The sequence below is a fragment of the Vigna angularis genome, chromosome 5 (genome assembly GCF_016808095.1).
Source record: "Vigna angularis cultivar LongXiaoDou No.4 chromosome 5, ASM1680809v1, whole genome shotgun sequence".
Classification (NCBI taxonomy): domain Eukaryota; kingdom Viridiplantae; phylum Streptophyta; class Magnoliopsida; order Fabales; family Fabaceae; genus Vigna; species Vigna angularis.
The window spans coordinates 32,793,238-32,807,220 of record NC_068974.1 but is presented as its reverse complement, the minus strand read 5'-3'; the positions used below and the strand labels follow the sequence as shown (position 1 = coordinate 32,807,220).

At 38.3% G+C, this 13,983-nt stretch overlaps 1 protein-coding gene across 1 annotated transcript; it reads right to left on the bottom strand.

Annotated features, from left to right (window-relative positions):
• Positions 1-87: 87 nt before the first annotated feature.
• Positions 88-13,546, bottom strand: LOC108340210 (DDT domain-containing protein PTM). The gene is made up of 9 exons (XM_017577423.2): positions 12,245-13,546; positions 10,875-11,570; positions 9,461-10,685; positions 8,461-8,746; positions 7,511-7,635; positions 6,948-7,411; positions 6,819-6,847; positions 1,622-2,191; positions 88-1,542 (listed from the first exon to the last, which is right to left on the bottom strand). Exons 1-9 carry the CDS (start codon positions 13,048-13,050, stop codon positions 551-553), a joined length of 5,193 nt encoding a protein of 1,730 aa, XP_017432912.1. The 5' UTR covers positions 13,051-13,546; the 3' UTR covers positions 88-550.
• Between the last annotated feature and the right edge of the window lie 437 nt (positions 13,547-13,983).

Here is a 13,983-nt window from a genome sequence, read left to right as displayed (position 1 = left end):
AAACTTGTACGCGCAGTGACAGTAAAAAGCACAACTATCCCAAGTCTGACGCAATGCTAGTTCTCTATTACAGGTCTCGTTCGGCAATGAACACCCAAAAGCACTTCATAATGCTGACAAGCGCACTCCATTTACATGTTAATATCAATCCTAAGCAATTCACGGAAGTGAATGTGAACGCATTATAAAAGCTTCGCTTTAAATTGGGTACAAGTTCCTAACTTGACCGAACTCCAAAAAAATGAGAATTTTAATTTTTAATCTATACAAATAATGTATCAGAGAAGCATGTAAAAAAAATTGCTTATCTCTGAGTTCAGGGCAATTTCCTGTGGACTGAAATGGGAAAGGCATTCCCTGTAACTCGGGAACAAAATCCGCCGAAATACCAACAACGAAAACCATCGAGTGCAGGCTGAAAAACACACCTCTGATCATATGCCCTTGTTAGGTCGCAGAGCTAAGCATTCTACCAGCTTACATGATTGTCACAAAATTACTTCTCAATTTGTCGGCGTCGCCGCCAAGCGAACTATCAAAAATCAAAAGATCAGTTATTACCATATTCCCGGCAATGGCCACACCTCCAACTTCCAAGCGATGGTAATTCAACCCAAGGTGAACATTGGCTGTGAATCAAAATCCCACAAATCTCGCAACAGAGATCAGGGGCTGGTTCCATTTGTGAACATTGCATACAACTATGGCCGGTGTAAGTCGTAGGTGCTGATTTATCGGCCAAACTAGCATCGCACGATTCAGGAATAAGGGTGGTGGTGCTAGAATTTTCCATATATCCTGACAAGTCCTCAGACATGTCAACACCCTCAAACTGACCACCATCATCTGACTGCAACAATTCTGTTACAGAGAAGTAGGTATGGGGTTCGAAATCCATGTAATCATCGTAATTTACATTTTCAGAGTCATTCGGCAGCTTGTTGTCTAAGTCAACACCAGAGGTGTATTCTAAAGGTATAGATTCCTCCGCAGGATTGGACAGATTACCCGTCTCACCATCGTATGTAGAGAATTCAGCATCCAAAGGTACACCACCTTCAAAAGAAACATCATCACCCTCGTTCTTAACATTCCTTCTCACTGGTAGTTTCTGAAGCCCTGGCACAGAGACACCATTCCACTCCATATCTCCTTCTATCTTGGGTTCTGTTACCAGTTCAACACTTGTGAGAGAGAAAAAAAGAGGATCATCCTCAACAGGAAAGACGGGAGTAGGATCCTCATCAGGAAAGACATAACTAGGATCCTCCGCAGAATAGGTGGGAGTATCATCATATACAGGAAAGACGGGAGTAGCAGCTTCAGACTCTCTCATATCAGAGATTGCTCCAGAATCAGTATCTGCTCCAGAATGTTCTTTCTTTGCTTTTGTGCGTGACCTTTTGCCCTCTTGTTTCTTGGGCTTCAAATCAGAGTAAGGACAAACAGGTGATTTTATCCTTCGACACTTGCAACATTTGAAGCTCAACACACTAGAAAGTTTGGATTCTTCAAGTTCAACAGCTTCAGCATGATACCAATCTGAAAAGCAGAACATATCAGATAAAAGAGTATAATCACCATTAACATTTCATAAATTATTTACTACAGAAAAACTTACTTTGGCATGTCTCACAGCAAATATACATCAGATCAGACGTATATGGCTTGCGACACAAGTGACAAACAGGTTTTAGTCCTGGTATGTTTGAGCTCCCTTTTAAAAGTATGTTCCTGAGCATGAAATCGTCTGAATCTTCATTATGTTTCTTTTTCCATATAATGCCCCAAGAACAATTTTTGCGATGGCGTTTTGCAGCTGAAGTTTCCACAGAAGCAACTTGTTGCATGTCAAGATGATTATCATTTATCCCAGTAGTTGGTTCTTGTTCAGAACGTTTAGCCTTTGTTTTTTTCAAACTCGTCGCAGAAGTAACTTGTTTCATGGGATTATTAGCCTTTGTTTTGGAAGATTTCGGTACTTGATCAAGAGTTCTAGGCCTTGATCTCTTCAAAACTGTTCCAGAGTTATTTTCTCGTCCTCGTAGGAGTAATGGACTGGTAGGAGATTCATTACTATTTTCTTTCTGAGCAAGTAATCTGGCATGGTAACATTGGTTGCACGTGGTCAAGTACTCAACTTCGTTTGCAGAGACTATTTGACTTGTGGAACAACCCTCATGACAATAACCTAGCACCCCCATAAGGAAAAATCATCAATATAAAGTTTTGTTTATGTCTAACTGTTAAGTACCATAACATAAGCTTAACTTAAACAAGAGATGCGAAAGAATATCAGAAATTATCACATCTCTCTCTCTCTCTCTCTCTATGTATTCAAGGATAAAACAATAACGCACTATCTTGAAAACAGAAAATTCAACAACTACGAGAACATTAAAAGAGACTATTTTTTTTCCCCAATTTCTACAGCATTTTAAAAAGGAAAATGGAATATGTATACCATTTGATTTTTCTATACCTATCCAACACTTTAAAAAGTCTAATTCTTCCTAAACTGTTTTATATTTGAAATTAAAAATGTAATTTTATTAGTGTTAAGTACATTTAAAAAAAAAACATGGAGTGTCCATGTATCATTACCCTTTTAAAAAAAGGATGGTGGAGGATATGGGATGATTGAAAAGGGGAGGGGAGACAAACTCCCTTAAATACCAATTAATACAAAGACTATCAATTGAACCCACCAATGAGGTGCTTTCCTTAACAATTCTCCACCTTGAAGATTTTGATTGAGTTAATCAAGTCTAGACACTAACTTTATTTCTTGTCATCTAAGTTGCTTACATTTTGTGTTTTGTTCTATAGTGAAAAACAAAATTTCTTACAAATGCTAGACATAACTGACACAACACAGTAATCTTCTACTCCGTGTGCTCGAGTTTCTCCATTAACCATTGAATCTAGGTAACTTCCGTGCATGTATGGCTAACTTTATTTCTTGTCACTTAGTTTTCTTAATTTTTTTTAGCATGCAAAACTACAATATCTTATAACTTGGATAGCCAACTCTTAGCGCCCCTATTGCAACTGTACTCAAACACTTAATATTTTTCTAAGTTTCAAGCTGCACTTGTTCTTCAAACTCCTTGAATGATAGAAACATATTAAAATTCTTCTTAAAAGGGTACACCCAAAATCTCTTAGAGTAATCACCAATGATTAATACAAAATATTTTGCTCCTCCTAGAGACACTTATGGTGATTCTCGTACATCATAATGGATCTAGTCCAGAGTGGGTTTGCTTCTAATAATTGCTTTAGCAAACTACTGCATCTTGTAATGCATCTCCCAAAAACATGTATAGATTGATCATAATGTTATATGCTTTTCATCATTACCAAATTCCTCTCGCACCACCTTTAAGATCTCACATTCAATATGGATCTTCCACCTAAGGTTGTCTAATTGCCTAACGGACAATATATTCTTCGCATGTCATACCCCTTGAACTTTGCAAAAATATTTTTTTCTTCAGGCCCTTCATAATGAAGTTTGTTTTATGCCTTTAGAAATTATTGCCAATTTACTAACCAAAATATCTTCATCTCCCAAGGAACAAACAACCGAACCATGTGAGATTGTTTCTTCAGAGTTCTTTCCTTCATTCTTCCCGTGCTACTAATATTGCTTTGCATGCCCTCTCATGTCACGATTGTAACATTTGAGATTCTTCCTTCCTAAAGACATTGATCTACCATGATTTTGACTCTCACTAGACCCAATGTTCCATAGATCAACCTCTGCCTGCATTGAACTAGAAGATCCACACGTTCATATTTCACTAAGTTCAAATCTATTGTTGAAAGCTAGACAAATAAACTAACTTGGACTCATTCATTTGAAGAGCATAGAATTTTCTCTTTAAAGCAATTATTGTAAGTGACATAATTGGAACAATTTGATGAGGGTATTTCCTTCAAGCTGCTTTTTCACAACATTGGCAAAACCAAATCTGCCATTGCTAAGTGTACACTGACAACAACATTGTCACCAATCTCTTTCCACATTTCATCTACAATATTCAAAGGTTCAATAGCACCTAAACAATTGCCTTTTCTAAAAACTACCCTTATCTTCAATTTTAAGAAGGATAAAATATTCTCATTCAACTTTTCTGTCATATTTTGCTATCATGGTGTTTGATAGGTTTCTGAACAAGAAACCTAAGCAAAGGACACCCTCCACACACTCTCACACCAGCATAAGGGAAAGAATGAGAGAAAACTTGTATTATTCACAGAAAAGAATGTTTGTACAGTCAAGATACAGGGGCATAATCCCCTTCCCAGGTCTAAGGGCCTGTCAACAATCAAAGTTCCAAAAGCCCCTTCTAACTAAACAAACAAACTATTTATACAACCTCTTTTCCCGCCCTTCCAAAAGACCCTTTTAACTAAACAAACAAACTATTTATACAACCTCTTTTCCCGCCCTTCCTAACTGTTATAAACAGTTAGGTTATAGATGCAAATGTTAAGTATTCTTCTTCCTTCTTTCGTACAATGTTGTATGGCCAGGACTAAGGCCATCAAGTAGGGCCTCCAACCTCTTCCTGAAGGCCCACCATGAAGTAACCCAGGAGTTGCTCTTCGGGAATTCGGGTCGTCTGTCCTACCAGAACTTCAAAGTCCCGAATGTACTCTTGCACCATCCCCGCTTGCTTAATGGCCGCTATCCTCTCAAAAACTGACCCTCGATTCCCCCCTCCGAATCGAATCACCATCGCCCTTTTTAATCCTTCCCAAGAATTGTTCTTGGTTTTCTCCCTCCAAAAACGGAACCGATGTCCCGCATACCCCTCCATGCTAATGAAAGCCAGGCTCAACTTCTCTTCTTCGTCCACCCTCTGGACTTCGAAAAAAATTTTCCGCCCTATTGATCCAATTCAAAGGATCACCTCCTTCAAACACGAGTAACTCAACCCGTTCCCTCCAATTGGATTGCCTTTCTTGATTCCCATCACCTCTTCTTCCCCTCTCTTCGTCTCGTCTACCCCCGTTATCATTAACAGACGACTGACTTCCCTCAATGTGCTGGTCGTCCTGGTGGCGATTACGATCCCCCAACATTTTTAAGATCGCCTGGAGATCCTGGCGCATCGCCGCAGAATCTTGCCTCAACGCCCCCGTCTCATGTCGCAGAACCCCAGTATCTGCCTTCATTTCTGCCATCGCAATCTCTACGGCTTCCAACTGTCCTTCTATCACCAATCTTCCCTCCATCATGTGTGACTTCCCCCTCTCAATTGGGGATCCGGTAGGTTGGACCAAATTGATAGGTTTCTGAACAAGAAACCTAAGCAAAGGACACCCTCCACACACTCTCACACCAATATAAGGGAAAGAATGAGAGAAAACTTGTATTATTCAAAGAAAAGAATAGTCTGTACAATCAAGATACAGATGCATAATCCCCTTCACAGGTCTAAGGGTCTGTCAACAATCAAAGTTCCAAAAGCCCCTTCTAACTAAACAAACAAACTATTTATACAATCTCTTTTCCCGCCCTTCCTAACTGTTATAAACAGTTAGGTTATAAAAGCAAATGTTAAGTATTCTTCTTCCTTCTTTCGTACACCCTCCATTGCCTATCAGTGTCAAACAAAATGTTTAAATTAAATAGACTTATTCAATTTCCACTATGAATAGTTTTGTCTATTTGAACAATGGTACATTCAATGAGTTCCCAAGAAAGAGATGGATCACTAATGGACACTTAAATACCAAATTTTTCCTTGTTTTAACTTTCTTATAAACGTACTTTCGCACTACCAAACTTTATATCTAATAATAAGAATTATTTTCTTATGTAGGAGATCATATTAATTGCAACCAAAAGGCATATTAAGATCCCAAGGAAAAAGAGATGAATCACCAGTGGACACATTTCAATACCAAATTTCACCTTGTCTTAACTTTCCTAGACATGCCCACTTTCATATGACGACACTTTATATCTAGTAACAAGAATAATTTTCTTATGTGGAAGATCATACTAATTGCAACCAAAAGGCATACTAAGACCCCAGGAAAGAGAGATGGAAGATCACACTAATTGATACCACAGTATGGTAAGAATTTTCTCCACTTTGAATAGTATTGTCTATTGAAAGAACTTTCTCCACTGTGAATAGTATTGTCTATTTAAACTATTTAAACAATTGTGATAGACCATGAACTAATGAAGTTTTTTCCTTGTCGTAATTTTCCTAGAAGTGTCACACAGTACTAGGGTGACACCACTTCTGTTACGTACTAGAGTGACAGAATATTAACTCACGACAAGAGAGATGAGAAAGAATAACACAACTTACATCAGTCAAAATTGAAATTCCATTAAATGGAAAAAAGTAGAACACCTCTATAAATTGAAGGGGAGAGCAATACCACATTCTCTTTAATAAAAAATAGAAGAATACAATAACTTAGACAATATCTGTCTATAAATTAAAGCAAGAGCAATAGCATACTCTCTCTTAAACTAAAAATAGAATATTAAATCTCTTAATTTTTTTCAAAATTTCAAACACATTCAAAATGGGAGGAAGAGATTTAAGATGATTGAAAAGAGGAGACAACTCCCTTATATAGCAATTGGTAGCAGGCTACCAATTGATCCCACCAACGTGGGGCTTTTGTTAGCAGTAACTATTATGTCAATAATATAGAAATGGATGTATAATTATATTTATATAGAAGTTATTAAATAATAAATTTCACAACAATCCCATATCAAGATTATCTTGGAAATTTAGAACAGCAAAATAGAGTAAGGATGGATCATTCACAGGTACCTTGGCATGCATTACACTTGGTAGCATCCCTGAATCAAAGTACATAGGAATTAGGATCTTTAGCCGAAACAGGTTTAAAGAGCAAAATGGGAAGAGGAAAGAATATATGAATGAAAAGAGGATTATTACCTAATTAAAACACCCATCTGACATACAGAACATGACTCCACATCCAAGTTATCTCTCTTGCATGTAAGGTAAAAAAATATGTCCTTGCAGATAGTTTTTAGCCGCTTTCTGTGCAACCCAGATGCAGTATTCAAGTGCTGCTCTTCATTATATGCCATGTTTCCCTTACCTTCTTCATACTCTTTCACCAAATATAAAGGAATTCGTGCTTCAGAAAACCAATACTTCTCCTTTCCTTTTGGATCTTGCTCTATTTCAAAAACATTTTTCATCACCCGAGAAGGAAGATGTTTCTGACTCCCAAAAACTATCCCATAACAATTTTTCCCCTCTACCAGTTTAGTGTCACAAATATTTGCATTTCTGAAAGCAGAAGCTTCGGTCTCTTGACCTTTTCCATCCTGGATATTCTGCTCAGGACGAATCAGATCACTCCATCTGAGATAAAAATCCAGATATCTGACCTGATGCAAATAATAAAATATTCACTAGGTCAACAAGCTTGCAACCCAAACAAAGTTAGAGCCAATGCTTGACATATAATTAAATGAAAATAAGGAAACCTGAAGTGCCAGCTGTGATGCATTCCTACTCATTTGTACAGCAGCTCTCCAAACAAGTTGTCTACTTCTTTTGGGGATTTCAATGCCATCAGCATAAGAAATGGCAGAAATTTTTCTTGAGCCACCTGTCCCCCATAATAAAGAAAACATGTTATTCACTAATAATAAAAATAAAGGGGGGGGGGGGGGGGGGGGGGGGGGGGGATGGGAATTCACAAATACGAGTCCAGGAAAGCAGAAGAGACAATCAAATTGTAAAATTCAATAAGCTTTGTAGGCTGACTCGACCTAACTTGATCTGAATTTTGACAATATAGGGAGGGTATTGTATGTTGAACAATATTCAGCTTGAAAGCTCACTAGTCATCTCAACTAACATATAAAGGTAATGTGATATTTTAATTAAAAAATATATGTTAAGATATAATTTATAATAATTAGTTCATAACAATAAATTAAAAAGTCAGGCCAAGCTGATCTTTCAGCTTGGTTCAACAGCTTAAAAGATTCACCTCAATACAGCTCAATCTCAGACCACACCCAACCCCAAAAAGTGAATTTGGAAAAAGGATGTTAGAAGGAAGTATTAGAAAGATAATCCCTTGTGCCCATTGCTGAACCCAGTTCTGATGCTTAACAAGCAAGTTGATCAATTAGTTGAGAATCTATCAATTATAACAGTTTGTTAATTGTACACGGAACAAGCGATTGGCCTGTATAAAAGGGAATAGAGGGCCAAGGGGAAGTAAGGGGGAGAGTGAGGACTCACAAAATTCCAGGGCAAAGAGACATATTCTATACTTTCAGCTTCAGTTTATTTCCCGGACTCTTGTTAATTCTAGTTAGAAGGGAGCATCTAATTCTGTTATTCAATTGAAGTTCCATCTCTACTTCATTGCTATTATATATATCCTATATCCTGGTATATTGTGTGGTTAAAAATAAAATACCTTCTCGTGCTGCTTTTCTAACCATGGATTTTGGCAAGATAGCTTTCTGGAATATAAATTTGGTGAATTTGCCACCACGCCACCACACAAAGTTTTCAGGGCGACCCTCAGTTGTAGCTTCGTCAATAGCTGACCGCTTCTTGTAACGCCTCCCACTTGGTGCACGCTTCTGTGCTGTTCCAAGAGTGGATGTGGCACTTTGTACCATGGAAAATTCAACCAACCAGTCATCCATCAGCTTAACCCAGTCCCCACAGAAAGAAATTGACCGAATGTTCTCCTCAAGCTGAAAATAAAATATTAACAAAATTGCTCAGATGGCACGAGCAAGAAATGTCATGATGAGATATTCCTAATATAGGCATGATAATACACAACTCTGGAAAAGGGTCACATTGACAGGCAGCAACATCAGCATCTAAACTATTTAAAGCAGTCAAGTAGACAGGGCAAACCCAAAGGTATAAAAAGTGATGGAAAACTAATACATCGTATCACTCATCAACACAACCACCATAATATGTAAGCCCACATGTATTAGTTAAATAAAGCCACAAATACGCTATACAAAATCTACTCAAGTAAATAAAGTTACTTAAAGCAGCAAGGCAATCAAAGGCTAGGCATCCTTAAATAACTACTTTACAAGAAATTTAGTTCCTGCTGCCAGGGCTGAATTTCATAACAGAAGAAATAGTGAGCTGTATAAAGCTGTGAATTCATAAAACAAAGAAAAGAAGTCACAGAGACGTCTAATTTAGTTGAGTGAGATCATTGTCAATTTCTTCTTTATCATATCTATGTCATTCAGCATCTTTTGGCCCATCTGAATCATCAACAACTGTTGCAGGAAGTATAACTTATATGGGAAATTAGATAGGCCAAAACAAATCCAAAACTAACTAAATTCCTAACATGTGACTTAATCAACAATGAATGACTATTAGAAAAACCCAAAAATATAACATTAAAACAAATTAAATTTTTAACAATCACTTACTTCAAGTAAAAGTGGTTTGATAGCACTAAATGTTGAGGCCTGTTCCACTCGCGTACGCCATTGCCTTCTGTAGATTGAACTTAGGAAGGGCCCAACTACTAAACCACGTAAACATTCCTCCATGTACATAATGTAGGTTGCAATACTAGGGAGTACTCCCTCCGCACTTTTTATAGGAGAAAAACCAGCAAGCACTTTTGTAGCACTCTTTGTGGCACTTAGAGCAGCATGATTTAACATGCATCCTCTCTTGCTTGAAGCAGGGGCTTTACAAGAAATGCACCAGCCACACCTTTCTCTTGGAACCTCCACAGGCTTCTTCTCAGAACTTGGCCAAAAGAATCGTGAGGCAGTTAATGAGAATGCTTTTGCTTGCAAGTAAGTGTTTCCAGATGCCAATTTCCTCTGATTGTCTGACACATGGCCCTCTGACCTAGATTCCTCTGAGGAAAGAAGGGCAAATTTAGCAGCCGCTGATGCAGCAAATTCACCATGTATATAGTAATTCATGTACGAAAAAGGCTTATAGGAGAAACCCATGTAGGCAAAACCATTGGTTACATTGCGTTCACACTTTTCAAAACTGGCTTGAGTGTTTTCTTTGGTTTGGAAAGAAATATTTATGGGAAACCCTGTATGGTTTGCATGGCCATAATAACTAAATTGACCATGTACTGAAGAGCACTTGCCAGGATCTACCTCTGTTGGCCTACCATCAAAATTTCCATGCTTGATGTTGGAATGATGACTAACAGAAACAGAAGCAGAATCAGCTGAGAGGATGGACTCGATCCTACTGCTCTCAGGAAGCTTTGTAGTCACAACAGGGTACTCACTACTGCTACCATTTCCATTACACTGAAGAGCAGAACTTGGGGTGGAAACTGATGAAGCATCAAGAGATGGCACCAAATTGTCACAGTAAGCTGTACTAGCAGAGGTTAATGGATACTCTTCCTTCATCAAATTGCCTTCACCCACAGGAGGAAGTAAAAAAGGAGAAGGCTTAGTCTCTTCCTTTATATTTGCTGAGTTCACATTTGCTCCACTTGAAACAGAATGAAACAACAAACTTTCTGGAACACTCCAATATTGAAGCACTGCCATGCAAATATCATGGTATATTGGTCTGTACTGCAAGGATGCATAAAGCACTTGGAGAACCTTGGGGATGTCATTCTGATTGTAGTACCTAAGACAGGATTCAGCATTGCCAATATTCAGCCTGCAATAAGGCAAGTTACAAGATCATAAGTATATGACATCAGAAATCGAAGTGCGTAAAAAAAATTAAGAAAAGTTTCAAGTCTAAAGATTTTAGAACCGAACTTCAAATCTCATTAATGTCAGAAATACCACCTACTGATAGCATAACAAAACAAACAAAATTCAAGCACAAAGATGTTGAGCATACACAAGTAGATGTTCGCAAGTTCCCATGAAGAGTTGCCCATACAAATCCTTTCCAAATATTTCAGCCCCTCGAAGTGATGTTCCCTTTGCAATGGTTGGCCCCAACATATTTATTTTGCACTCTGGACAATACCATGGCCCTTCTGGTATATGATTTTTCAACACACCAATACACCTTGAATGATAAGCAGAGGGACACCCATCACAACAAAGCAGGATCCCATCCATGCCACAGAGGCGACATTCATCTCCATTTCTATCTACATCACCATCTTCAGTGCTTTCTGTACCTCTGGAATATGAAATAACGCTTCCAGGTTGGTTCACAGCATTTGAAGCGGAAACAAGCTTTGTAGCTTCTTTATCCTCAGACGCTGAAGTAAAGGTGTATCTTGGCTCGACTCTTCTAAGCCCAACTTCTGTAGGAAGGATATCTTCTCCATCATCATCAATCCCAACCTCTGATTCTCTCCGAATGTTCATTTCATTTAAAATATCCTCAGATTCCAAAACATCATCACAGAGAATTTGCAATATCATCAGCTTCCTACTGACCGGCAGTACATAATATTCCACAGTGGACACCTCTTGGTAAAATGTTTTCCACTCATGAGAATATGTGCGTCCACTGACTACCAAATATTGTATAAGGAAGACTGGCCATGTCACTGGATCCAGCAAGCTCCATTCATTGCACCTGCAAATACATCAAACAAAATATCTTTTCAAACATAAGGATTTTGCCAAATAAAATAGAGTCAATAACAGACTGTAGTGATGCCATTGCAATGTAGCAGAGAGTAACTTTAGACAGTTGCTATGGAATTCAAATCAAACAGCAGAGTGGTATTCAATAGCAGTCATCGCAGCTGCAATAGTGGCTTACTGCGTGCTTTAACAGCACTACCATCATATAGTCTCGCATAGACTCCAAAAACCCATTCTTAGCCCTTAAACAATGTTGTTTTATTTATTTAGTTCATATTATATAGCAGAAAGTAGCAGAAAGCCAATAATCCACTATATCAATTATATATGACATATATAATTGAAATATATGGTTTAGATATATGTAAATGTTAGGTTGCATGGAACTAAAACTAAAAATAGACAAAAGTTCGCATAATATCGATTCAAAACTTCAATTGGCCAGAGACTTGACAGAGATAACAAGAATAGCAGATTCAAAGAACTCCACCACGTAAAGGCACTATATCAGCTATCTAACAACTCTATCACTATCCTGCTAAAGTGTTCGAAGTGTTAGCAACTACATCCCCCTTCCAAATCTAAAATTGATAACTGTGATATAAGCGTAAGCAAACTATTCATGCTAACAATCACATAGCAGTAGACGAATAGGTATACTACCTTAGGCATCTTGATGCTCGCTCTGAGCCCTCTGATGAGCGGAATTCAAGGTGCTGCCTCAAAACTCTCATCAGCGACAGATGAATTGCGTCAAATAGTGAATTCGTGACCTGGTAATTCAGGGCACCGATGAATTCGTCCAGAGTAAACGGCTGTAGGAACAACCGTATACTAAAGGATCTCAGGAATCCATATACAGAGAATACCAGTGAGACACATTGTTCAGGAACCCCAATGGTACCTGATGACACCGGCAACTCAGGTGGTGGTGGCAGGGTCTCAGCCTCAGAACCAGAATCCATTCCCAGGCCAGTGCCAGAATCACTCAAAGAATTGACATCCTCATCATCATCCTCCTCATCTTTTTCAATCATCAATCCACCATCGTTCAATTCACACACTCCGGCCTTAGATTCCTCCTTAATGGATTCAACTGGTCCCTTCTGTGAACCAATTCCGATCTTTCCTCCATTCTTTGACACCAATTCTTCTAACTTCTCCTTCCTCCCCGCCAAATCACCATTAATTCCACCCTCTTTTACTAGTATAGAGCGGACCTCGCCACTGTCAAGGTCTTCTGAATCGCCATCCTCGTAACAAACTCTATAAAGACCGCTTTCATAGTACACTACTTTTCCCAGGAACACTCCATTCCTGGGAAAATTTTTCAAAACGAACCTTCCTAACAAAGCCACAGGAGGTCGTGTCCCCATGGACGCCAGTTTCTTTGCTTCGTTCTCATTCTCCTCATCATTTCTTCTCCTCTTCCTCGGACGCCCCCTCGGTCTCGCTACGGGCGCTTCCATCCTAGGAAAATTAGAACCCTAAGATAGATTTTCCTTTGATTTAGGCTTTCTAGCACAAAATTGATTCAAAAGCTAGGGTTCAATCAGATCCTGAAGAGACATATGCAGCCAGCAACAGTTGAAGATAAGTGAGAGTGAAGACGAAAATCGAAGTTCAGATTGAAGAGAAATTGGGAAAATGGAGAAAGGAATTCAGAGAGATTGGAAATGGAGAAGAAGAAGTAGATAGGGTTCGAAAATCGAGCGAAGAGTTGAAGATGAATGGTGGAGAGTGTAGTTGTAAGGACTATAAGGTGTGAGAGAAGTAGAAATGGAAGGGATAACCCTACCCTAGTGAAGAAAATGCACACTGGAAAACAATGAATTTGATTTGGTTTGTTCTAGACTCAGTGGCCGAGTTCGGGTTTGGTTATTCTTTCTAGAACGAGTCGTAAGTGTGTTGACTCGTTGAGTCCGAGTTGGACACCAACACACATGAGTCAGCTCCATTTCACAAGGTATATGTAATAGAAAAACGTACTCATTTGACGCGCTAATGTGCTTACATGCTGCTGACTCAACTCACCATCCTATGAAATGAAATTTTAATTTGAATGAAAAAATAAATAAAAAACTGTAACCATTTTGCCGGGAAAGCATTAGATTTAAAAGGTATATTTCTTGTAGTTTTTTCTCTCCTCATTTTATCAACCATTGATAATTAAGGGTGAAAATGACCAAGGTGTCTGTGGCTTTTAATTTCTGAGTTTTAAGGTAATTTATTTTACACTTCTTATGGAGTTTTATTTTTGAAGTGAGTATGATATTTACATGTAATAATTGTCTACTACAAGCAATTGTTGTTTAAAAAAAATCATTTGAAAGATAATGTTTAATTGAAATAGCCTTACAACTCACAATAACTAATGACTAATGCAACTGATATCTAAAGTA